At 37.5% G+C, this 27,186-nt stretch overlaps 1 protein-coding gene across 2 annotated transcripts in view; it reads left to right on the top strand.

Moving 5' to 3' along the window:
• The window catches only part of LOC149054311 (uncharacterized), a 62,162-nt gene extending 36,387 nt beyond the window's left edge, over positions 1 to 25,775 (top strand). For both annotated transcript variants that reach the window (XM_089230245.1, XM_089230244.1), the window contains exons 5-7: positions 16,455 to 16,589; positions 23,098 to 23,511; positions 24,513 to 25,775. In XM_089230245.1, the coding sequence (XP_089086371.1) occupies positions 16,455 to 16,589; positions 23,098 to 23,511; positions 24,513 to 24,539 (576 nt within the window). In that variant the 3' untranslated portion in view covers positions 24,540 to 25,775. The remainder of the gene's footprint in view (positions 1 to 16,454; positions 16,590 to 23,097; positions 23,512 to 24,512) is intronic.
• The last annotated feature ends 1,411 nt before the right edge of the window (positions 25,776 to 27,186 follow it).

Genomic DNA, 27,186 nt, shown 5'->3' with positions numbered 1-27,186 from the left:
GGGACCGCGGGGAGTAGCCATATTCGAAATTCGTCCCCTTTGCTCAAAACCCCGTTTACGTTTTTATTTTTCGTCCCCGGCATAACAACCGGTTACCACGGTCGGTTACCCCTCGCGACCATCATTTGACGCATATAACTGTTCGTATACTTCGTTCTATACTAGGTATATATATATATACTCGTATATTCGTCAACACCCCCCAATCGAGTCATATCGCGTGGCTTGTCGTGCCATTTAAGTGGATATGTATGTAATGATATAGATGTGGAAATCGATTCGTCGAACGAAAGAAAAAAATCAAAAATAGGATTTTCATTGAAACTCGCTTTAAAATTTTTCATGTACCTACCTATATGATATAGTTGCACTATATACGTTTGTTTTTAAAACTTTTTCTTTTCCGTACCTAACCAAAAATGTCACTCCCTGCTGTATACGGAGAGAATTTCTATCACATATTTGGTATATATAGGTACTTACATTAAAAATATCTTTCAAACAGCGCCTATTTTAGATAATAATTTAAAAAATACATATACATATTATATTGCAATGGAGTCGAGCGCGCTTTTATTTGTTATTATTACTATCGTATACGATCGTCGGTCTCACTGGTCTCAGCACACGAGATATACATATTATAATATATTATAGTATTTATATGATCGTATTATAATAGTCGTACAAATTTGTCTCGCCGTGTCACCATACGGTCTTCGTTTTTCGCTATTGCACGCACACGCATAATATTATGCGCACCTATATAGTTATACAAACATATATTATATTATGAACAATTTTTTATTCATTTTGTCGTGTTCCATACGCGCGTAATAATATATGATATTATAATACGCCGCTGCGATATCGGCGTTAAAGTTAAACCGACGGCGGCCGACCTACTATGTGCCGCCTCCTCTTCCCCTGGCCTCCGACGACGACCGAATTTACATATAATGGGAGCACCGCTGCGCAATACACACACACAAGACTTACGGAGAACGCGTACCACACATACACGATATTGTGTGTGCAGTTTAGTCTATACATAACGGTCGGCCGGCGTGCTACATCGTGTTTGGAGCTGAGCAATATATAATATAATATATCGCGTGCCAGCAAAGTGAGCTCACTGCACAACACTTTCGGGTGGCTCTACTATATACCTATATAACGATATAATATATAACTTTGTATACCATGTAGGTATATATATATATATATATAATGTATAGAATAAAGTATCCGAAAATATGAATTATTATCGTCGGTGGTGTGACTGCAGCACCTATTACTCTCGTTCTTATTTTATTTTCGCACTCGTGTCAGACGGCACAATGTATAATAATATAATGTAAGCACCTATATACATATATAATATAAGAGTATTATAATAACATAATATAATATATTATGATCGTTGGCGTTCGGCATAATGGTTTTCTTTTGCACCCCCTCGCCCACCAAACGCGTGCGTTACTGCAGCGGCGAACATTAAAATAATGTTTCGTCTGATATACATAAATGTATTACACTCGGCCGAACGATCCGTTCTCGATCATAAAAGTTCAATCCGTTTTTTTCTCCTCGTGATTAAGTATATTTTATATACATATTTTATGAGTTACGTATTTAAAAACGCATATTATACGGTACACTCGCCGCTGAACAATATATAATATACGAATCGAATGTGGTAAAAACTTTCCCAACAGAGTCCACACACGAACTGACATATACTATATGGATGATATTATAAATAGTCGTGTAGATGATGATGATGATGACGTGCTTTATATATACGTTGTGGCCACACTAATAATACTGCACACTTCACACTTGTGAATACGGTTTCGTACACCGAGAAAACATAATATCATGTTTAAATAGGTACCGAAGGAAAAAGCATTGGCTGGTCGCGCGAGAAGGGGAGATAATCCGATTTCACTCGAACCAGTGGTCCAAACAATTCAATTTCTACATACTACGGCTGTTTTATTTTATTTCATTTTGTTCGCGCCGCTAATAAACTCTCGGCCGATATTACGTCACTGCAATTGGTCCACGCGTCCGTCGGCAACGATAATAGGCATTTAATTATACGCCGTGCTGATATATATTAATATATATATAATATTTTTATTATACATTTTGTTCCGATCGCCGGGCAAAGAAATCTTCGTGATTTTCACCATCTCTATAACACAACGATATAATTACAATAACTACAATACCTATTCCATATTCCGGCTGGCCATTTAGACGCGGCGGTGGCAGACGGTTTTTGTCCGGTTCGTTCCGGTGCGTTTCGCACGCGGTCCGTTCGTTCTGCCCGGCTCGTCCCATTGTCAGCTTTTACTTTTCGGCATAATTTATACAACAATAATAACAATAATTATAATATATCGCTACTACGAATACAACGCATACTATATTATACTTTATGATACGCGCTATAGAGCATCGAAAAATGGCGCGAAATCACACCTATTTTTAAATTTTTAACATACATATTATTACGAGGCCTTGGACGATTTACGAATAATTACCACTTTCGGTTATGCACCACGTCTGCGCATCCTACATATTGTAGCTTACTAAAAAATTATCACCAATATGTAGCTACCTACTTACATTACGATTAAAAATATTAAAGCCAAGTCAAAACATTAATTATCTGTTGCATTTAACCCGACTGCACTGCAGTTATTCAATAGAATTCAACTTAGAAACTTCATTACTTGACGTATGATTGGATTAGATTAATAATTTTCCCCATATTAACTTTTGATTTAAAATTCTTCTACAGAGTTCAATATATTGTTTGCTGACTATATAAACTATTATAACTCAACGTTCTTATAAACGTTGACATGGGGAGCTATAACAGCCAGCACAAGTCAAATTTGTGCATTAACTCGATCTGCACCTTTGATCAACTTGTACTTACAATATAATATGAGTGACTCACAACTCACGATTTGGTTTTTATGGATTGTACATATTTAGAACGGGCAAAGTGCACACAACTAACATATATAATATACTTATACCTATATACCTATTGTACCTATAATATAGTGTGTATACTGTATATACATATATATATAGGTAATCGCACACACGCGATGATTTTATGTAGATTATACGTAGGCACGTCGTACATGTGTGCCCATCTCGCGGTTGATGGTCGTGCAGTGATGGCAGAAGTATATAAAATATATATAATATGTAGACCTCGGGAGTTAATTAGGGCAAAGCCCCCGTGCGCGAGCGTAAATATAATAATATATATAATGCTAAAAAAGCGCCCGGTGCAGGCGGCACGTCAATCCTTACATGGCGAACAGTGGCGGCCGTACCGCCCGCAACCGGCTGTCGGTCAAACCGCCGCCGCCGCTTTCGTTTATTACCGCGGTCGTGTACGTTCATAATATACCATGGTTGAGTGGTGGTGTGCAGCGCGCATAGTGCAAAGTGTATGCAAATGTCGTCGTCGTATTATTATTTAAAGAAACACAAAAGTAATGATGGAGTATAAAAAATAAATAAACGCACGCGATTCAGTCGGCGGCGGCACCGGCGTGATTGTGAATACACGCCGTATCGTCGCCGGTCGCCGGAGAGACCTCCCGATTGACCGGGCCCGGTTGATCCGACGACAACAGAATGGCAGTTGGACGCGCGACGACGGCGATAACGGTCGTTGACAACAACCCAGCCGCCACCGGTCGTCTAATTGAACTCTGCCGCCTCGCAAACGTTCGTTTTTTACATACATTATTTTATTATATATTAACATTACCTGCCTCCGCATAATGTAACATTATTGGGCATTGTTTCTTTGTCGTCGATAGCGTTTCGTTCGCGTCCGCATACGCGTAAAAAATAGTTTATCACGAAATATTCTATACGCGTCAAAAAATGCACATATAACAATGTTCTTTGACTGAGCTTTTATCGTCAAAGTTGTAATAATATACTAATGGTATTACGTTTTCCGATTGTCACAACAAATCCGTTGCCAAGTGATACGCTTCGAGGAAAATAACGTGTCGTACGGTCAAACCGTGTTGTACAACACGTATATACCTATACAACACAACAATATATAATGGGGAAAAATAAGTATCCATTTTTAATAGGTATATATATATATATATATATATATATATAACGTGTACGCGTGCTGTGTATCATCGTCATTCACGGGTCCAACCGACAGTTGGAAATTCGATTGTTTTTTGTTTCTTTTTTTTTTTCACGTCATCCGATTTCCGAATCGCCGTCGACCTGGCCATATAATGTACCCGCCTTCCGCCAAACACTACCGGTCCGCGAATCTCCCCCGTCGTGCCATTTTCACCGGGCCGGGATTGAAAAAAAATACCGTACAATACATAGGTACCTATATAATAATACATATAATATCGCACACCTGAATGGAAAAAGTAAAAAACGCTCACGGAAATAATGGGAATAAAAAAAAATAAATAAAAAAATAGCCCACGTATGTATAGAGGAAATTATTACTATTATTATTATATCAACCCTCCACCATCCCGCCCGCCCCACAACCCCCGGACAACGACCGACCCGAAGAGGGGCCGTCCGATAAGAATCGCACGCGCGACGCCCCGCGCGCCGCGGCGAATAAGGGATGAAACGATGAGGGGGACGGTAAAAATGTATTTCGCCCCACCCGTTGCCGCCGCCGCCGACGACGACGACCATTGTGCGTGCGTGCGTGCGAAAAAGGGGGACGCGAAGCGCGCGGCGTGCGATAGTATCGACTGCGCAATTGCCGGCCGCGACGACATCGACGGCGGTAGCGGCGTTGGCGTCGGTCTCCGTCGCTCCGGTTCACCGCTGCAGCGGGACACGCTCGCGCGCGCGCGCAAGTACGGTTCCGCCGCTCGTCCCGTCTCCCACACCGCGAGTCATCTGCGACGCGCCGAGCGCGGGCGAACCAACGACGCGCGAGCGTTGATAAACGATCTCTCTCTCTCTCTCCTATTCCGTCCTCCAGCCGTATAGTACTCTACACTCGACTCTCCTGCCCCTCCCCCCCTCCGCATCCGTTTATTTATATATTATTATACAGGCCACCCGCAACCCGTCGCATATATATACACCGATGACAAAGCTCCCTTGTTTCGTTATCTTCTCTAAACGTTACGAATCCCTCGTGATTTATTATCGCAGAAACTGTCCCTCGCCGCCCGAGCTCTCTCGAACCACCCATCTCGCCACGGCTCTGTCTGTTTTTCCTACCACCACCACCGACGCTGTCGGAAAAACTACTCGCTCGGAGGAAAAACCTTCCCGAACGCCACCGCCAGCCAGCAGCTAGGTCCTTCAGTTTGAAAACCATTATTTTTCTTCGGACCACTTAATTCCGCACGATTTCTTCTTACCACTCCCGCTGCTCCCTCGGACGTCTCTAGGTCTGACCCCTTCTTCCAGCTCCACAATTTATACACTACACGACGTGCTGGGGGCTATATTATATAAGTCCGAAATCCACAATTATTTTCCCCAATATATTGTTTTCTTTTTAAAACTACCAAAAATAATCTATAACGCACACATGTTTTGTTCAACGTCGCCTGCACCGCCCACCACCCCGCCAACGAGGATTGTATATGTATAGTGTAATATAATATAATATGACTGTTTACCCGTACACATAAACGATAGATTTTGCGTCTTACGATCACGATAATGTTTGTATGATCGAATAAAAGAAACTATTTATAGGCTATAAGACAAAAAATAGTTAAATCGATGTTTGGAGGTTTAATTTTTGAATAAACTTGCCATCACTGATGGATTCACGCATCGTACTCAATCAGTAAGGTAGAGGGTATATAGGCATAGATTTCTGTGGTAACGTCGTCGCCATCGCAAGTCGGTCATAAATCGTATCTATATAATATGTGCACGCTGAACGACTGCACCAGTCGTATGCAACAGCGATCATGTGGCGTTTTCGAAAAACACAAAAATTAAAATAAAAAATAGCAACGACCGAGTCAGAGTAAAAAAAAAGTGAGAAAGCGGATTCCTGGCTGGCCAATTTGTTAGTATATTATGATAATATAGCTGGTACGAAGTTATAATGTATTTTATATAATATGTACTCGCTATGTATACGTACATTCAATTCAGTTTCTCCGTCCTACACGCGTGTGTGATCAAATGACTGAGAGAGAGTGAGTGAGAGGGTGGAAGGGAGAGGGAGAGTCGTAGTAGTAGCTATATATATATATATATATGGATATATCGTGTGTGCACATATATATGTGTATTTTCTGCTTTAGTATGCTAATTTAACGACCCGACCCCGTACTGGTCTCTCCCTGCCCGGCGCCGCCCTCTTCGGATCTCACATTCCCCTCGCGCGTCGTTGTACCCTCTACTACAGAACTCGGCGTGCTTGTTTATATTTCCACGTGTGTTGTGTGTGTGTGTTGAAAAACGCGTACTAAAAACACAACACGATAATATCATATTATTGGTACCAGGTAAACTATATATTACGACTATATATAGCCGCCGTTCGCGATATTTCGTTACGCCGCCGCCATTGACCAAAATAGAATACATTTTATTATTGTTCAACAATAGACCACATTATTATCGTCATCATTCGAAAAGCCGTTTTGTCTTTTTTCCTCTTATACTTAATATTATATGCCTATTTTTTGTAGTCGCGGCCCGTCGGGTTCGCACGAACCTGGCACGAACGATTTCCTCGGCGTTATTACTATTATTATTATTATTATTATTGTTGTTGTTGTTGTTGTTGTTGTTGTGAGTAACACGAGAAAATATGCGCAAACACGACATTTTCGTGTTTCGACAATAGCACTGCAGCAATTTGCCAGTGTGTGTATATTTTATTGTAATGTGCGCGGCGTGTTGTGTATAATATATTATATTGTGTATACGAATGATAAATTCCGTTTTAATCGCGACCATAATGTTATAACAACCCGTACGAGTATATTCCGTTTGAACGCCGCTGCAGGTTAGGTACGGCGAACGTGTATGGCCGCGGAAACGTGTTTCATACGATATTTAACATTATAATATCATGTCTGTCTATTTTATATTATATTAGCGTAACTTAAAAAAAAAAAAATCGGGTGGTGATATTGTCTCATGAATATTCATCACGTGATGCGTTTATCGTTTTATGCATTATAGGTAGATACGTCGACATAATTATAATGTAAGTATATTATGTTTCGCGTCGCTGGCCGGTTCCGAATAAAAATTAAAAAATAAAATAAATCGTACGAGCGCAAGAATCGATACGCGTTAAAGTTGGTATAATATATGTATACCTATTTATGCTGCCTCGTATAAATATATATTATATTATATTATATTGTATTCGGGCTATTCGGTTGTAATTCAATTAACGGTTTTGAATATTCATTTCCTACAATATAGTCGAACCAAAAAAAAAATAAAAAATCATAAATTAGACGCTAGTGCATATTTGTGCAGTATGGCTGAAGCGGCGAGGCAGCTGATGTATAAAATAACAATATTTCCTATAGGTACCTAATATTAATATACCATAATCGCTTATAATATATATATAGGTGAAAACCATGTTTACGCGCTGCGGTAATTTATAATCACCGTGTAATATAATCGACGCGTGTTAATCTTTCGTAACGTTTAAAAAATTCTTTACGCATATTTTGCATCGATTCCCGAGGGGATATCATGATATTATAATAATAATGTCTTGTAGAGATTTTAGTTTAGTCGCGTCGCGACGTCTAGATGATAATATTATAATATTATTATAGGACAGCACAGGTTTGAGCATTATAATATATATAAGATATCACTTAAATAATAATTATGGTAATATCTCGGCGTTATGATACTACTATACCTATACGGCGGTGTATCGTTCAAATGTTATGGATAAAGTCCAAATTTTTAAAAGTTTCCAAGCACAATTTTAAGAATCATGTTTTTTCAAATATTCAGAAATTGTATATCATTATACAATGGGCATTTAATTATTACTTTTCTTATACGTATATGTATGTATATATTGGAAGATGTTATAGCTTTATTTTAGAGTTTGCTCGTGTTAACGATGAATGTCATAACGAATTGCCATCGTTGTCGTTTTAATAATTTGGACGGAGCCACAAACCATCATTGAGCGCGTGATTTATATATTCGTGTCACAAATGTTACAAACATATTTTCTTAAGTGATATTCACGCTATTTTCCTGTAAATTCTTTAGCAGATGACTTTTTTTGTTGTTGAGAATGTTGATGTAACATCTGAATGAAAATTCGAACGAGTTAGTTATATATATATACATATATAACACTGAATTGCACGATGTTTTTTGACGTGACGTGTCGTACTTGATATTTTCACAATCGTCGAATCTTCTCGCGCACAAAAAATAATAATTTTATTATTGTTCGGTGTATTGATGAGATGTATTATTGCGCGTACCTACATATATTATATACCTGCAGCAATATATTATGTACTCCGGGTTCATGTATATTATTTTTATTACTTTTTTTTATTCCTTTCTCGAATAATATATTATAAAAACATATGTATATATATATTTATAGACTCCGCTAGAATGTAATGATAATAATATTATAGGTTTAATATACGCGCGTACACAATATATATACCTCGATGTGTGTGTGCGTGCGGTGGGTGGTGCTGCGCAAAGTCCCCTCGGTCACGATCTTACAGTAAATATTAACGGAGAGAATATATACCTCTAATTATAACCTTTAGCCTATTAATTATTCTTACTTTTAATCGTAACACCCAGCTTTATCGAAATCGATTAATAACCCATACGCATGTATAGTTGTTTTTGCCCTCCCCCTGCACTTGCAGCTCGTCCTCGGCGTCGTCGTCATCGTCTTCGTCGTCCTACTCCTCCGCCTCGGCCGATTCTCTTATACATTGCACGGACGATAATAATAATATTATTATTATTACAATGTATAATATGCGCTATAGCATATATTAATTACATCACGTTAACACCCCGTGAATATATATATATTATGTACGGATACGAATTTTACGGTTCACACGAAAACTAGTTCCGTACGTTTCGATTATATTATTATATTTATAGATGTATACATATATGTGTACCAAACGGCGCCGCCGCCGGTGTGTTTTCACACAGTATATTATATTATTATATTATATATTATCGTCGACCTTGACGATAACATAATATAGTATTGACTTATTGTTATTGTGTGTAGGTACATATTAATATATATATATATATATACGTGCGCCGTGCGCGCTGCAGAAGAAATGATATCGACGAGAGTCTCGAGGGGCTATAATATTATAATATGTGAGCGTGCGTACATTTACCTACCTGCATAGTAAGTTAAATACATCGAGAAAGAAGGGTTATTATTATTTTTATATTCCGCGGATGGACTTCGGCCGAGATGAACGATCGTTGATGTACACACAAATAATAATAAACACTCCGACAGGGGTGGGTGGACATTATACCGCCGCACGTACCCCGCAATTATTATGTAGGCACAATACGTTTGTTTTTTTTTTTGTTTTTTTATTCGAACGGATTATCCGTCGTCGTCGTCGTCTTCTTATTCGTCTATCCATGCATCCATCTATACACAATATAATAATAATAATAATAAAATGCCGTCTCTCGCGAGTCGCGACGTGTTATTATACATTGTACTCTGAACGGTTGTGGTGGGTTCGCGGTGCGGTCGAAAATTTTCCCTAATGAATTGTTTGATGTGTGTGTGTGTTTGCACCCCCCGTCACGATCGTCTAATAGCGTAATTGATTGTGCATGACGAAGCGATCTAGGCCGTTTTTCTTATACATTACGTTATTATTATTATTATTATCATCATCGCTGCGCTGTTGTTGTTATAATATTATTATATTATCGTCATCGTTATTCGATGCTGTAGCCGTCGAGCGCACGACCGCGAGCACATATATACTGTATACGAGTGTACACATATTATTATGTATATAACCCTAACGAGAGAGAGAACGAAGCGCCCATTAAGTTTTTTGTACTTAATTTTTTTTCCACCAATTATATATTGTTATCGGTCCCGATATCTCGCGACGACGCACATATACATATATAGGTACCTATCTCTATATTATTATAATAAACTCGCGCACGACCGTTTAGCGCATATTATAATGTATTTAATACGCGTATAATATATTGTAATACATTACATATAGGTACGTACCATGTGTACCGCGGTATATATGTATAACATTCGTATAACGTCGTACCTATATATAGTTTATACGCGTACGCGCGAGTGGGTTACACGTAGTGCATATGCAGTGTGCGTGTGTGTTGCAGCAGCGATTACAATGTCGTTATACAGATCGCCCTCGGTTACCACACGGGCATCGCGTTTATTCGGTCGTCACGTGGTCGTAGCCGCCGCCGCCGCCGCATCGGCGATTTGGATATTATCATAATATCATCATGCGCGGCGCGCGTATAGCTATATTATATGATATATTACATAATAGGGTAGATCAGAGTGTTCGTTTTTATGTCGACGAGAGAGGGTGGAGGATCTGGTGGACAGGAGCTATTAGCAATTTCTCACGCTCAATCGGGTCCTCGGGGATCGTTGATCCGACGGATATGGGTACATGTGCAGTCACTCGTGTTGTATGCATAAAATGATTGGAAATTTCGTGAAATTTAAAATTATGAATTATCTCAGTAGTATTATAATTATTTTTTTTTTTTGTACTTACCTACAGAATTTTATAATATTATAGGTAAAACAATCATTAACTAATAACTATTTATAGTGACCATTACTCATTGTATAATGATGGTTTCCTCTGGTTAAGATATTAATTAATAATCATCATCAACGTCTGTATTAGAAAAAATGTCAATGTTTCACATATTTTTGAAATATTTCATATACCTTCTTCAAACACCGAGTATACTTAACACTATGATTTCTGCAGAATTTTCACTCGTCTGCGGTGCGCTGCTCCTCTGACAATAATTGAAATCTGATGATATTATGATACTATACTTGTTTTTAGGCGCGCATAAGCGTACCAAAACTGTCACGGTTTTTAAAGTTCCGCCGTGGTATATTAGGTTAGGCATATACCTACATCAAGAGCACTGATTAGGCACCTTATTGCCTAACCTTTCTCCACCGGAGTCGACGACGATTAACCCGCGAACGCGTAAAAAACAATAACCCCACACAGTCGCGATTATAACGACAAAATCTCACGGTAATTAGTGCAGTGCTCGCGTCCCGAGTAATTACACTGTATACCACATAAATATATTATAATATGAGAGGAGACGTTATGATTTCCGAAGAATATTATATAATATTCCGTCATCCGGCGCTGCACGAAATACGAGCCAACTAGTTTGTATATAAAATATATAATAATTGCTGTGATAATTAATCTGTGTAATATATATTTTCAACATTCCGCTGCAGCAGAAGTCTCTGATCATATAATATCATGTACCTATATCTATACATACTTAATAATCGTATATATTCGTAGAACTGCATCACGTATAACATTGCAGTAAATAAACCGACGCTGATGTATACCGCGGTTACCGGTGGCGGTAAATATATCTGTAATACGTATATTATATGTTATTATGTCTCGTCGTCGTACAATATTTTGTGCACGTATCGAATCCCGAAAATTGAATAGCAAAATATGTTTGCTGTTATCATTGTTATTATTCCATACCGCTGCCGCCGCCGCCGCCGCCGTTGCGTCTCTGCAGCAGCCATCGTCGTCGTGTGTCCATTTATCAAAATACCAAGCGCACTTATCAAATGATTGGATCGGCGAACACAATATTATTATCGTGTCAGATTATACACTACACGCGCGCCGAAGACTTCGTACGAGATATTATATACGATGTATTGACGTGCCGTTTATGGATATCTCGCGCGCGTGATACATAATTGGAAAGGCGAGGAAAATAAAAGAAAACGAAAAAATAAAAATAAGAAATATAAAATGACGAGTCACAAATTGGACGGCGTATTATAATACGGACGCGACGCGTAATATTATTATTATTATTATTTGATATTATTTTATTCTCTTCGTCCCGGACGGACGGCGCGGGGCTGTTTTGTATATAATATAATATATAGATATATAAGCATATTATATATTTATATAATGTATTATGTATAGCGTGCACACGCCTACGTCTCAGGGGAGCCTCTAATGGACTCGTTGGCCCAAGTCTCGTACCCGCGAAGACAGACAATATAATATAGCATGTATATATATATAATATATTAAATAAAACCACTGCCTAAACACATGTATATATATATATACGATATGTATATAATATATACGACCGTTTTCGGTGCTCACCGTCGTCGAAGACCGATCGGATTATTGGTGCGCACTGACGTCCGGTTCACGTGTATACGTATACATATATTATTATTATAATATTGACAACCGGACAAGTCGTTTGCGATCGGTTATGATGTATGCCTACGCTAGCTACAGTGTCCGTGATGTCCAATAATATTATATTATATTATATGTATATATATATTCGGACCACGATATAAGTAGCCGGCCGCCGCATTAGACGTGGGTAGGTATATATATATATGATATTATTATGTGTATATCCAGCGTATTATGTGTATACGGAGGAGGTACCTAGCTATATATACATTATTATACATTATTATAATGTTATTATTATGTTGTCGACCGTGCGGCGGCGGCGGCGCCCGTGGAATTCCGGAGAAATCAATCTCGTGACAGCGGAAGCAGACCCCCGAAAAACATGGATCATGAAATCGTTACACAACTTATTCAGAGAACGCGACCGTGTATAGCCTTTATAGTATCATTTCATTATATTGTCATTATTCTGTGGCCTCATGGAAATAATATGAAGCGTTGTATAATATTTTACTATTATTATTATTGTACGAGTGACTAACGCGATATTCGTCAAACAATAGGCTTGTTTAGAATTTGTTTTTTTTTGCGTGCGCGTTCCGAACGACTAATGCCTTATAATAATATCTGTAAACGTAAATGTATGAGACGTTCGCTGGCAGAGAGACCTACTGCAGTTTAGAACAATGGACAAACTTTTGTTATAAATATTATTTGAAGGAAAAAAAACTGCGTCACTATAATGTATCGCGCGGTCTATTACATATTATAATGTACCTATACACGATGCGGATATACGCGAGATATATAATATTTAGATACTTTGTTCGCCGGGCAATAAAAATATTTTGTTAGCTGGACGGTATAATATTATAATATAATATATACAGGGCGATCTAAACATTCGATTGACGCGACGAAGTATTTTCTCCGCTCCGCGAAGTTATACCTGTATAACATAATAATATTATATATAGAGATGGCACATACGTGATCGAGGACTCGTGCCACGGATGTAGAGAGGGAAAATAAAAGTCCCGTTTCGAGTTTATCTGAAAAGAAAAACAAATCGTCCACATATGAAGATACGCGCGTAGATATAATAAGCTGTATAGTACAACAGTGTCGTATTATTATGGTTTCTCGATTCGTGAGCGTTACAAAAGAACCATCCTGTGCAGTGTGTGTCCGTTCCATAAACGTTCGCATTAAATACCCACCTATTATAACATTATAATATTGTATCCACCTACCTGACAGTGGCCGCTTCTCCGCCGTTTGCCGATGTCCGCATCGCACAGAATTTATTGTATTCTATTATTTTCTATTAACTGCAGCAGCGATTATGCCATTGTATATAATATGGTAAAGTTTGAATCGTATAAAACTCGCTATTCAATCCTTCCGACGTTTTTCGACGGTCGTTCGATTTAGGGTCGTCGGGGGCTGAAAAATAAAAAGCCATATCATACGGCGTATATACTATATAGATTTTATAAAACGTAGGTATATATATATATATATATATTGTATATAGGTGGCGTCGTTCCCGTGATGCGTGCACGCCAAATCGATGCGTTTAATGGACGCTTTATGTATAGGTAGGTAGGTATTTTATATATTTTAAAACTCCTCTAATATGATGTCTCCACTACAATATTATAATACAATATATTGTATAAAAATATTTCAATGGCTTAAAACCTTTTAGGGCCGACGAGAAATAATACACGAACGTGCGTAGTCGAGTGATGCGTGTGTATATATATACGTATATATATTCATATTATAAACGAATTTATTTTTGAATGACATTTGTTGTGAAATTTGACACCTATCGTGTACTTAACACGTGATTTTTTTTTCCTCATACCACTTAGCGATTTTACATTTTAACCGTATACAATATGTACAGGTATAGTGCAGGTATCGATTTACCTTATGTGTAGCCGTGTAGGTATACCAAAATGTTTGTGCTCCGAGGCACCAGTGTTGTTAATACTTTAAGCATTTTACCTTACCCATCATACGACACGGAATTAAATATTTGAATTTTTCGTATCGTTATATTCTAATATAATATAATATAATTATAAACATAATACGCGTTCTGTTGTTAAACACCACGTATAATAATATAATATTTATTACATAGTTGTCATTTTTTTGGTCGTACAATCGCATCCGCGCCGTGAGGTCAAAACACCTGGAAACGCGCAGCATATTATAACGACTAATTAAATAAAACGGTAATTACAGGAAAAGGGCGGGGATTATTGTTCGTGTTTGTCTCGGAAAAACGGGTCTAAATGTTACTACCGCACACGAAATTCATTGTATATATATATATATATATATATGTACCTACAGCACATTTATTTTTTCGGCTGCAGACGTTAAAATGCATCCGGCAAACGGCGGAGTGGTAACACCGAAAAAAAAAAGGAAAAATAAATATGATAAAACGTTCAATTCTTTTTTTTTCAACAAAAATATTTCGAAACATTCTTACTAAATTAACTAGGCATGCCTGCCTGTATGTATAGCAATATATTATGTAGGTAGCGTATATTGTAATATTAAGTACCATCAGACCTGGCCGCAGTAGCCGTTGTTATAGATTTCGAACGGACGACAGCTTACAACAACGCGCACAGAATTGTATATTATGCTAATGCGGTGGAATGTTTTTAATTCGAATAAATAAACACATACCGCGAGAGGCCTAATTGATACAATAGCCAGCCAGGACGAGAAGAAATCTTTTCGACTTACAACCTTTGTTAATTATCATAACTACCGGGCTCTGCGCGTGTATTTTAATGTTATAATATACAGTATGTATATGTATGTATACACGTCGGCTAACTACTGGAAGTATACCTACACGTGTATACATAATATTATTCTATTGGTGAGTACCTACTATTGTGCAGGTAAAGTATTTATGAAGGGCACGCGTATTACGCGCGCCACAACGTGTAGGTATAATAATATGTGTGTAAGCAAACACACGACCAACAACATATAATATTATATAATATTATTGTAAGTTATAATACCTGTGCCATTATTTCGTGATGTGTTGTTGTTGCCGAGTCGTTCTTCGGATTGCACGGTCGTTTAATAATAATTTTAAAAAAAAAAATGGTATTCGAAACGCGCGGCAAAATCGTCGTCGATAATCGATGTTGCGAAATATTTTTTCTCCCGCAATAACTGACGGACATTGTTGTCATATTAATATTCGTCGTAACATTGTTGGAGCCGTACTCTAAGATACGCGCGTTTTATTCGTTATTTCGAAATCTCGACGCACTTTGTACTTCCAGTGAGGCACTGAATAGGTGGATGGATAATTTTGGTGGGCTGTAAAAATATCCTCATACCAACTAACCTAACTATATTTAATTGGGCATTATTATTGGAACAAGTGATGTGTTCCAGATGTTAATTGAATGCGATAAATTAGCGTTATTAAATTTTATTGATTTAGTCTTCGAAGTCAGCACGATATCATTACATATACAAGTATAGGTAACAAAACGCATGCTGTATGTAATAATAGAGGAAATGTAAACAAAATATTATTATATATTGTATAATATGTGCATTCTAGGTTATACCTACAATAGCGCTAATTGATATTTTAAAATAATAATATTTGTAGCTTCGATATTTGCCCTTATTCAGGATAAAATGTTCGCCCCATCACCGTCTATGTATATACTACGTAATAATATATTACCCGTTACCTGATGCAGTGTGTTCGTGCCCGAACCTCCGTAACGATTTTACCTCGTCGAGCATTTTTTTTTTTTTAAATTTATTTTGTTCTGTCGCTTGCACATTAGCATATTATTATAATAATGTAGTACGTAAGATAATATAAAAAAGAGAACTAATCCGATTGTTTTTTTTTTCGTGTTGGTTTTACAGTCTTTGCAATCGGCTGCGCGCAGAGCCGGGACGAGCTGTGCGAATTGCAAAACGTCCACCACGACGCTGTGGAGGAGAAACCAAAACGGCGAACCCGTTTGCAACGCTTGCGGTCTCTACTACAAACTGCACAACGTAAGTAAACAGAAAACGTATTTTATTTTCCTCCGCGACCTGTGCCACATCGCCGTCTATACAGTGCGCACTCGACGTGCCGTGTTCGTATATATATATATATATATATATATATATATATTAAGTATATAACAGACTGCGTCGTATATACATATTATTATTACATATATGTAATATGGCTTATATGTTATAGGCGTATATTTTTATGTCTCAATGTTTTAGGGTGATTTTTTAAGCATGCTCGTTTTATTTTTATCATCAAATAATGCATTTTATATTGAAATTTAGATTTTTGGAATTATATAATACATCACTCCAAGACCATTTTTCGGATCATTGAAATTGTTTGTAACACTTCAGTTTTTTAAATAGGAACCTCCTTTTTTTTATCAATAAACAACATTATTTTTTTAAGAATCTTGATTTATTTTAATCGAAATTCAAGTTAGTATAGTTTTTGAATTATGCAACTTTTTGTTTGAAGGATAATAATATGATAATGGTGGAACGGCGAGTTATAAAGTATAGTAAGAGGCTTGGACGATTTGAAAAAGCTAGCAATATTATTATTGATTTATCAATATAAATAATTTGTAAAAAATGACTCAAGTAGGTATATAATAAATACCATCTAACATTTCTTTTATAGTTTTTGTTTTTATAAAACCATTTTTAAAGATTATTCTAAAAATTCTGAAAATCATAATTCGAAGAAATGTACTGTTGAAGGAAAAAATGGAGGTGAGCATGCTTAAAAAATCACCCTATATATTATATTCAAAACTAAGATAAATTAATAAATTAAAAGCGCGTGTGAATACCTATGTCAGTGTATATTATTATTAATATTCATTTCATATCACTCCGTTATACATTTACATTATACACAAAACACAATATATGGTATTTTAGTAGGTACCTAACCTATATATCGTATATTATTTTCGCTAGTTTTCTACGTCCTTTATTTGTTCATCTGCACAAAAACTACCCTTTCTGGTGCGTATATTGTATATTTATTATATATTGTGTTCGCCTAAATAGTATATGCACCGTCGTCGTTATTGTCGTCGTCGCGTCCGTTCGTCCGGCGCCAACCCCGTCGCATGTATACAATAATAATCGCTGCACATTATGATGATAATGTTGATAATAATAATAGCAGTAGTAATATCGTACAGAAAACCACGCCGAGAGGGTTTTTGGCGCTTTACACCGACAACTTCCGAAACGCATTTAGGCGCGTACAATACGTATACTGCACACCCCCGGGGCCGGTCTAGCTCCTTTTTTTCGTTTGCCAACCGACATTGGGTATCTCAGCGGCCACCCGTTTCGACCTAGGTATAGTATATATATATACACATATATATTATATATACGGTATTTACTGCTGCAATATGTGTAACCAGGCATACCGCGCTATATACAGTAACACGAATTATAAAAATAACTATGCGAGTAATATACCGCCGATTTATAAACTAGACCGTTTAATGACCCGTTCGGTTTCGCGTTTTTATTTTTTTTTATTTCACCCTTTTTACACAGCAATATTATAGTCTTGGATCGAGCACCTGCGCAAGCGCGGCTGTTTATAGATATATATAAGTATGTGCGTCATCATCGCTGCGGGTTTAAAAATTTAAATATAACCGCGACTCGACTCGACGATTGTAATCAAACGACGACTAGCCGACGATAATGACAATAATAATAATAATAATAATACTGATGTATCTATATATTATACACAGCTTTACAGACGTTTAGTATGAGCGTTTGCGGAGGAGAGTCATTATATTATATTTAAACGCGCGCGCAATTAGTCGTCGCGGTGCATTAATCGCGCGTGGACGGGGGGAGGGGGTGCTCCGACCCTCCAATAGCTGGCGAGGACCGACGGCGACGGACTAATTGGAGAAAATATGCACAGCCAAGTCTCGACCGAAATCATAATACGTATCGTACGTTGAAAAGTATATTTATTTTTTCGATCTCGCACTCTCAGAGTAGGTACTATTTCATAAACTTATCAGTCTATTTTTCTCGGCGTCGATCGCTATCACCAGCCTTCACCGGCCGAGACGCGCTTAACAAACAGTGTCGTTCATATACAACGCATATAATATATATATATATATAGTTTTTAAACAACTCGCCGTGTGGTCCCGTTTACACGACCGCATATATATATATACTGCACACACGCGCGCGACAATATTATAATGATAATAATTGCCTGTATCGCGAGCCTGTGCGTGTATGCATATAATAGACGCCGGTGCAGCAAAGACAATGACGGATCGGAGGAGAGAAATAAAAACAAAAAAAAAGCGAAGAGGGGAAGAGTGTAGGTATATATGTATGATGATAAAAGAAAAACAGAAATATTTACAAACACCGCCGTCGCCGTCTTTGTCGTCGTCACGAGTGCGTGCGAACTGCGAATATCTTGACATCCTCCGACCCGCAGCCACGTACACCGTGCACATAATATACCGTATATTATGACATTATAATACCATAACCGCGGTCGTGTTTCCTGCCAAAAATCTGACGAGTATAGCTATGATATTATTATTCTCTTCCGGCGTCGTCGTTGTCGTATACGATGACGGTATCCCACGGCCGTGATACACCATATTATTATCATTGTACAGAACGTCGTGATCGGACGTCCGCCACCGCGCCGGAGACGGACGTTTGACGAAAAAAAATAAATACCATAGTCGGTAAACGGACGATACGGAAGTATAACATAAAACACGATATGCAGGCTCGTCGCACAATAATATCAATATAATAGTATAGAAACCATGACCGATTATTATTATTCGTAGGTATAATATGAATATAAAATATGCTAAATAGCTTTCGATCGAGTGTGTGTGCGCGCGCGCCCTAGCTGATGCGGTTTTGACGTGGTACCATAATGGTTATATACTGCACCGGGACCGCCCGTCGACATGTTTTTTCATTATTATAATATTATAATACACGGTGCTCGATTATCTTGTTACGACGGCCGAAACGCCGTTGTTTGTCATCGTCCGATAAAATGTCGTCCCCGACGACGTTGATTATTAAATTATTATTCCGATAAAACATTATTCACGGTCGTCGGTCAGTTCAGTTTGTGATTTTGTTCGTCGTTGTGTGTGTCGCGTATGTTTAACAGGCCGTGCGAGGGGTGCAGGTCTCGAATATATTAATTTAATATCGTCGTCGTTTTAATGTTAAAACAATGTTAAATAAACCGTCTCGTCGTCACGGGTCGCCGCAGCTACGATAGGTATTCGGAATCGAATTCCTCGGATTTATGTATGAGATTATAATATTGTATATAATATTACACACGCGTTCGGCACTGCGCAACCTACCTGTACAAACCTCCATGCCTCCATAATATAATAATGCACAATATCATCGATACTCATTATTCCACGTCACGGCTCGTTGTTGTGTACGTTTTTTGTGGAGGGCTCGTATATCCCTCCGGCCGACGTCTTAGCGCCGCCGCGGTCTCGTATCCCCCGAGTAGTGGCAAGCGCCCTAAAATAATATATTAAATGATTTAACATTTGTTTTTTATCTAAACTATTGTAAACAATTTTGTTTGAATGCTTGTTGCAACTCGGTACCTATATTTACGGTTTTTACGTGTTTTCAATATTTTATTGAAACAAAATAAAACGATTTAACGTTTCATGAATAATTTACGTATTATTTTAAATCAGCCCCAAACATTTTTGTTATTTTCCCTTTAAATTATACATAGCATCACGTGCCGTTTTTTACCAGTCCATGTTTGCCTTTAGTGAAACCTATAGCTACCTATACTAATAAAATACTTAACCTAACCTAACCTAACCGACCGGCTTGGTATAACAGACATGCGAGGGCACATTGTCGGGTACGTAGCCAGCGGCGCGTCCACCGCTCCAATTTTTGGTTTAGAATAATAATTATTAGATTTTGCGGTGCTTATAGGATAATTATCTCCCCCCCCCCCCTCCAGCCCCATTAAAAATGTCTATAGTTGCGCCTGTGGTGGTGTGCCTGATTTTGATATTGTGTACCGTACCCCCCTGAGAAAAAATCAATTCCGTCACGGTCGACGGCGGCCAGCGAGAGATCGTCGTAAATAATAATATAATATATATATATTGTAACAATGACGAACGGCACCGCCGCCGAAGAGAGGATAGGCGCGCACAATAATAATAATAATATATAATATGATAATAATGTACAAACCGCGCCTGAGACAATGGGTCGCGATGGCGCTCCGCGGGTGCCGCCGCCACGTCGGTCGACGGCGCGCAAACCGCTAATGACTAATTATATTATACAACGTAAACGAAAAGTCAAATTATTTAGTGCAACCAAATCCCCTACCGCGGGTCAACACCTCTTGCGCGCGCGTCGGTCATGTTTTTCGAACCTCATCGGAAAATAACGATGACTATAACAACAACAATGATGACGATAATGATTTCGTATTACTATTATTATTATCATCATCGTTAACCGCTCTTCGCGCGTGAGAAGAGGTGTACGACCGCCGTCGTTTTCGTCGATGAGACCCCGACGGCTCTTTCCATTGTGCCCGACGATGGGCCGCGATAGAAATAAAAAAAGAAACATAATATCGTTGTACATATTATATTATTTTATTATAATATCGAACCGTTTCCGTCGTCGACGCGACAATAATAATCGTTTGTGGGAGATCGCGTACCGTCATCGTCATCTCCGCCGCGCCCATAAAATATATTATGTCATAGTGATGTGCCACGAAAAAAGTAAGGCCGCGACGGCATAAATCCATCTGTGGTGTATTTGCAGAGGGGGGGGGGGGTGATATAGGTGATGGACCAACCCCCCTTGGTATCTTGGTTTCTTATTTGTTGCTCGTTTGTATATAACATTGCGATAATACAGGTAAGTAGATACCAAGTACAGATAGAGTGAGTGAGTTTATTTCGTCGATTTTCTGGGGGGGGGGAGGATTCCCGAAACGGTTTTCCGCGAGCGACCTCTCGTCATCGCCAACACTGCGCTGCATAAACACGTATATATTATATTATATTTAGGATTTCGCGGTTTGCGCGAGACATAACCTCTAATCTCAACCCCGTCGAGATGTTTTACGAAAAACACTTATTCGGTGCGTATATACATATATATATACGTGTATTTAGCGATGGGTATACACGTGTACATGCGTGTCGCCGAATCGCGGAAGTCCCTAGCTCGTCGCGTATAATATTATTGTTGTGTGTGTGTGTTTATCGTTTGCGTCGAGGGTCGTTTTCCGAGAGGGTGCCTCCGAGGAAATATTTTATACATTTTATATACTGTGTGACGACGAGCACACACTCGCAATATCGCGGTGCGCGGATTATGTATGGTACAACGTTTTTAAGTGCGTATCAATGGGAATGGGCGGCGGCAGCTGATGCACCGCGATGTGCAACAATAAAAAACCTATTATCGGTGGCTACGAAACAGTATACGCGTGCACAAAAGACCGATATAATAATATGTGTGTGCAGTATATGTATATGTGTGCACCGCGACCGGAGCCCGACCAGTAGCAGCAGCAGCAACAATAATATATTATACAAATAATAATAATAATAATAATAATATGAAGATTGATACTCTGTGTAGGTTTTTTTTTTTATAATATAATATAAACGCCGGTATTGTGTGTCGACGGTATTTTTCGTTTGACACGATAATGCGACCGTCCTGCTCTTTATTCCGGCGTTTCTTCCGCAAATCGATTACCATTGTGCCGGCAAAGCGTTCGGCGGCGCGTACCGAATCCGTCCGTTATTATTATATTATATATTATATTGGATTTGGCGAATTAGCCTCACTCTCTCAGAGCTCGAAGCAAATATCACGTGTGACGCGCGACTTACAGTATATAATAATAATAATATAATCATATTACAATAATACCTTTATATATTATATATATATATATACGTTCTGGTGCAGTAGTGTATACGATAGGACATCAGATTTATAAAAACGCACTGCTGTTGTGGCCCGCGCGTTGACGAAAGACGACAGCGTCGAGTGTAGTTCACCGCTGATGGATATAATATAACTGCTCTTAAAATCGAAAATTCAATATAATAAATATATTATTATTTTGTATGCAGTATTGTATCATATCATTGCCTGTTGTTAGAATTATAATAGTTTTAAAGGATCCGCGTTAAAATCTAAACTAAGTTTCAAAAATAAAATAAATATAGGTATAGGTATACTCATCATTTATAGAAAGCTCTTGTCTCGTCCTGCGCCATATTCGTCCACTGGAATACTGGATGCATTTTAACATTGTCATACTTATCTTTGTAAATGATTTTGCTATTTGTTAAATGGTTGTAGCTTCCTGTAAACAACGGCTATATTATTATCGCGTGTAAAAATATGTAACGATTTTTATCAATGATCGTCATTTTTCTCTATTGTTATGCTGCAGGTTAATCGGCCGTTGACGATGAAAAAGGAAGGAATACAGACACGAAACCGGAAGCTGTCGTCCAAGTCCAAGAAGAAGAAGGGTTCGATAGTCGGTGGCCTAGGCGGCGGAATCGGCGGCGGCATCGGTGGCGGCGGTGGCGGAGGCGGCGGCGCTTGCCTGTCGCTGTCCGGCATGATGCGCGGCGACGGCACTGGCGCCGGTTATCACCATCCGGCGTCTGCGGCTCTGCACCCGCACCCCGCGGCAATGAGTCACTACCATCACCACGCGGCCGCTGCGGCCGCGGCCATGTACCATCATCACCATCACCAGGCCACGCAGCCGGCTGCACCCACCGCGCCCATACACCCGCACCACCACCACATGGCGTCGCTCACCGGACTCGGGTTGCCCACATCGTCAAACGCGATGGTAAGTGCAATAATTATTGTTAAACTATATTTACTCGAAAATCCAATTACCTGTGAATCACTTGTATACATTTGGTGGAACGTTGCTTTGCTTAGTCGGCTGGTGGCAAAAGTTCGAATAATAATTCTACAAAAATATATTTAAAAAAAATTTAATTTTATATATAAAACAATATAGGCACAATAGTTATTCATTGTATAATTGAATCAGTGGCGCCCAGACAGGTTAGCAAGGAATGCAACTGCATGTGTTCTCGAAGGGGGTGGGTGTGTACTACTGCAGGTTTCACAGGGAAATTAAAAAATTTATATAACAAACTATAGTCTATCCTAATTGATTTCTTTGAATTACAGTGAATAACAAGTGAAAATATTTGTTATAAATAAAAAATTGGGTGGGGGGTGGCTAACTGTTTTTAACTGCATGTGCTCTTAAAATACCTCTGTGCGCCACTGGAATTGAATAATATTATAGTTCTCCCTATACCAGCGGTCCCACATGCGGCCCTTTAACAACCTTAATGCGACTCGCATTAAAATTAAACTGTATACATTCTAAAATCCAAAAAAAACATTTGTTTCATTCATGAATTCATGAACTTTTCCCACACTACCCTTTCCTAACAATATAATATCTTGGCTCGTTTTAATTATTATTATTATTATTTTGTTTATTATTCATCATTAAATTCAGTATACATTGTTCATTTATTGTGCTTATTATTGAACAAATATTTTATACATGTTGTACAAATTAAAATAAATATGATTAAAAAAAAAATGCAAATTATTTTTAAAAATTATATCGGCCCTTACTAAAATGTTAGTGAGGACACCGCTGCTCTATATATTATCCATATATATTAGTTATTAACAATAATTAACGAAAAATACGATATTGGCAACGGAGGGGGTAAAAGAGGGTTACGGATTAATGATTATTATAACGCTTTCGTCGCCTTATTGTTAACGGTTTTTGTCTTTTTGTTTGTTCATATATAGGCTAATTGGAGATCCGAGTACGCGTGATTATTGGATTTGCCGTTTCCCGGGCACTCTAACCACAGCAGGGTCGGCGAATGACAAACATTATAGTATTACATATTATTATTATAATTATTATTTTAATACTACTTCTACTACTACTACTACTACTACTATCAATATTATTATCATCAATATTATATAATATACATATTACATAATAATATACATATATACTCATAGTTCCTATTAATATTCCGGTTAAAAAGAGAAGCTGAAAAATAAAAACACACTCTCTCTCTCTCTCTCTCACACACACACATACGCGCGCTTGTGGAGGATCGCGATTACTTATGGCCAGTATACATATAACGTATGTATGTATGTATGTATGTATGTAAGTATAAGTATATAATATTATTATATATAGTTTTCGTACGTCGTCGAGCATTATTATTATAAATTATAATTATAAATATATATAAAATATTATTATTGTTCCTCGTTTCGCATATCGATAACCTATTGATGGCCGACCTGAATTTTCGAACAAGAATATATAATATTATGTATTGTTTCTTAATTTTTTTTTATCCTCCTTATTTTAAAACTTGATAAAACCCACAAAAAAATGTATGATATATAATATATAAACAAAGGTGAACTACGTTCATTTCTCTTTTCGCCTATAATGCCCATTTATACATATTATATACGACGGCGATGTAGTGTTTACTCAAAACAACCAGTTTTTATTTTATATAATATTATATATTGTTGTTTTTTTTTTTTGAAACGCGCGTACAATGTCTAACATCAATATAAAACGCATATTTTATACGAAAAAAAAAAAAAACAAAAAATATATACATATAAAACAAATAGATGAATATTATTTATGAGCTAGTCTAAAATGTGAACTTGTACAGAAAACGATGTTTAGAACTCAGATTTGTACATAGTATACATATATATATATATATATATATATATAATATTACGAGATAATTTATTATAGTTTGTAAAATTTATTAAATTATGATTTACAGAATATATATCATATATATTAAACGATTATTACGATGTAAATAAATTTATACAAATATATAAATATGAATGTGTGTATACCGTTTGATGTAAACCGAGAAAAGCTTTGTACATACGATATTTAGTTAGATTATTATTATAATTATTATTATTATCATCATTATTATTATTATTATTATTATTATCATTATTATTATTATTATTTTAGAAACATTAAACGATTTAGACAAACGAGCGGCGTAATGTTTAATGTTATAATATTGTACCTAATACCTATATATGTATATATAATAATAATAATATCCATGTCCTACTTTTCCTCATGTCTGCACTTACCTATTATATAGGTGACAATATTTCGTAATGTTTTGAAATCTGGCCAAAATCCGGACTGCGACGAACAGAAAACCTAACGTAGGTTGGTCGCGAACCTTCATGTCTGATATATTTTGTTACCGCTGCAGCTGTGCCGGTATCATTACCGTCGCTATTGTTTGTATACAAATCTTTAAACGTAGCCAACCACTAAAATCTTCAAAAACGATTATTAACAATAATAACTATACAGCACAACATAAAACATGATCATCACATTATCTACAACAATGCAAAGCGTTTAGCTGCAGGTCGAGCGCAAACTGTGTTCAAGTGGTGTACAAAATGAATGGTAAGTAAGTATATTAGCTAGGTACCTATATATAATCTATAAAATCCTCAAATAATTTTAAGTTCGTGGTCTCTGCTTAAGATATTGTCTCTTGGGTTTGGATTTTTAACATTTTTCATGCCCTGCGTACTGTGGTCGACGAGTACAATGCTACGTTTTGCCATACATCTTCGCCGGCGCGAAGAATTTTGAATATCTTTGGTCTCTGCCTGTAGACGTGCCAAAATGATATGTATTATAATATTTTGTGAAAAGCTGAGTGTTCTGCATATAATGTTCGGAACATAAAAATGGATAGCCTGGATAGGCTTTATAAATGCTGGCAAACCTATAACCTAACCCGTAACCAATGGGTAGTGGTAGTATTTTACTTTTATATAATATAAGAGAGAAAGATGGCCCCTCATAGCTTCCACAAGAGGGGGGTCTCGTGTGTATTTATTGTTATCTCAAATAATTGTTCGGCTGTATCAACAGTGCCCGTGTCATTAGATTGCACAATTTGGAAAGAACTCCTAAAAATAATACATTTTTGCGTCGCTTCACGACGATACGAGACTCTGCAGCAGACTGTTATGGGTATAAATATCTCCTCCACGATAAGATGAGTTATGCGCTGCGGTGTTTTTTGGCGGTAAATAACAAAAAAAAAAAAAAAAAAAACGAGAAAAAAATATCACAATCAGCGCGCTTAACCCGTAGTTGATGTCTATACCTATATGACTATTAAATATAGTATATATTATAAACCTATATACGTATGTAATAGGCCCCTGGACATTATATGATGTACCCAGGCCCCGCCCCTCTTAAATAACAATTAATCTCCTCGACTCCCGGTATCACGGGTCCTTTCGGAAGGACTATTTCGCGGAAAACGAAACGTAATCCGCATGGTGGGGCGACAAGAAATTTAAAAAAAAACTCCTAAAAAATAATATATATATATATATATATATATATATATATATGATACGT

The sequence above is a fragment of the Diuraphis noxia genome, unplaced genomic scaffold (genome assembly GCF_037042655.1).
Source record: "Diuraphis noxia isolate RWA-SAM2 unplaced genomic scaffold, SU_Dnox_SAM2 contig0007, whole genome shotgun sequence".
NCBI lineage: Eukaryota > Metazoa > Arthropoda > Insecta > Hemiptera > Aphididae > Diuraphis > Diuraphis noxia.
The sequence above is the reverse complement of the archived record's forward strand: the minus strand, read 5'-3'. Positions and strand labels throughout refer to the sequence as shown.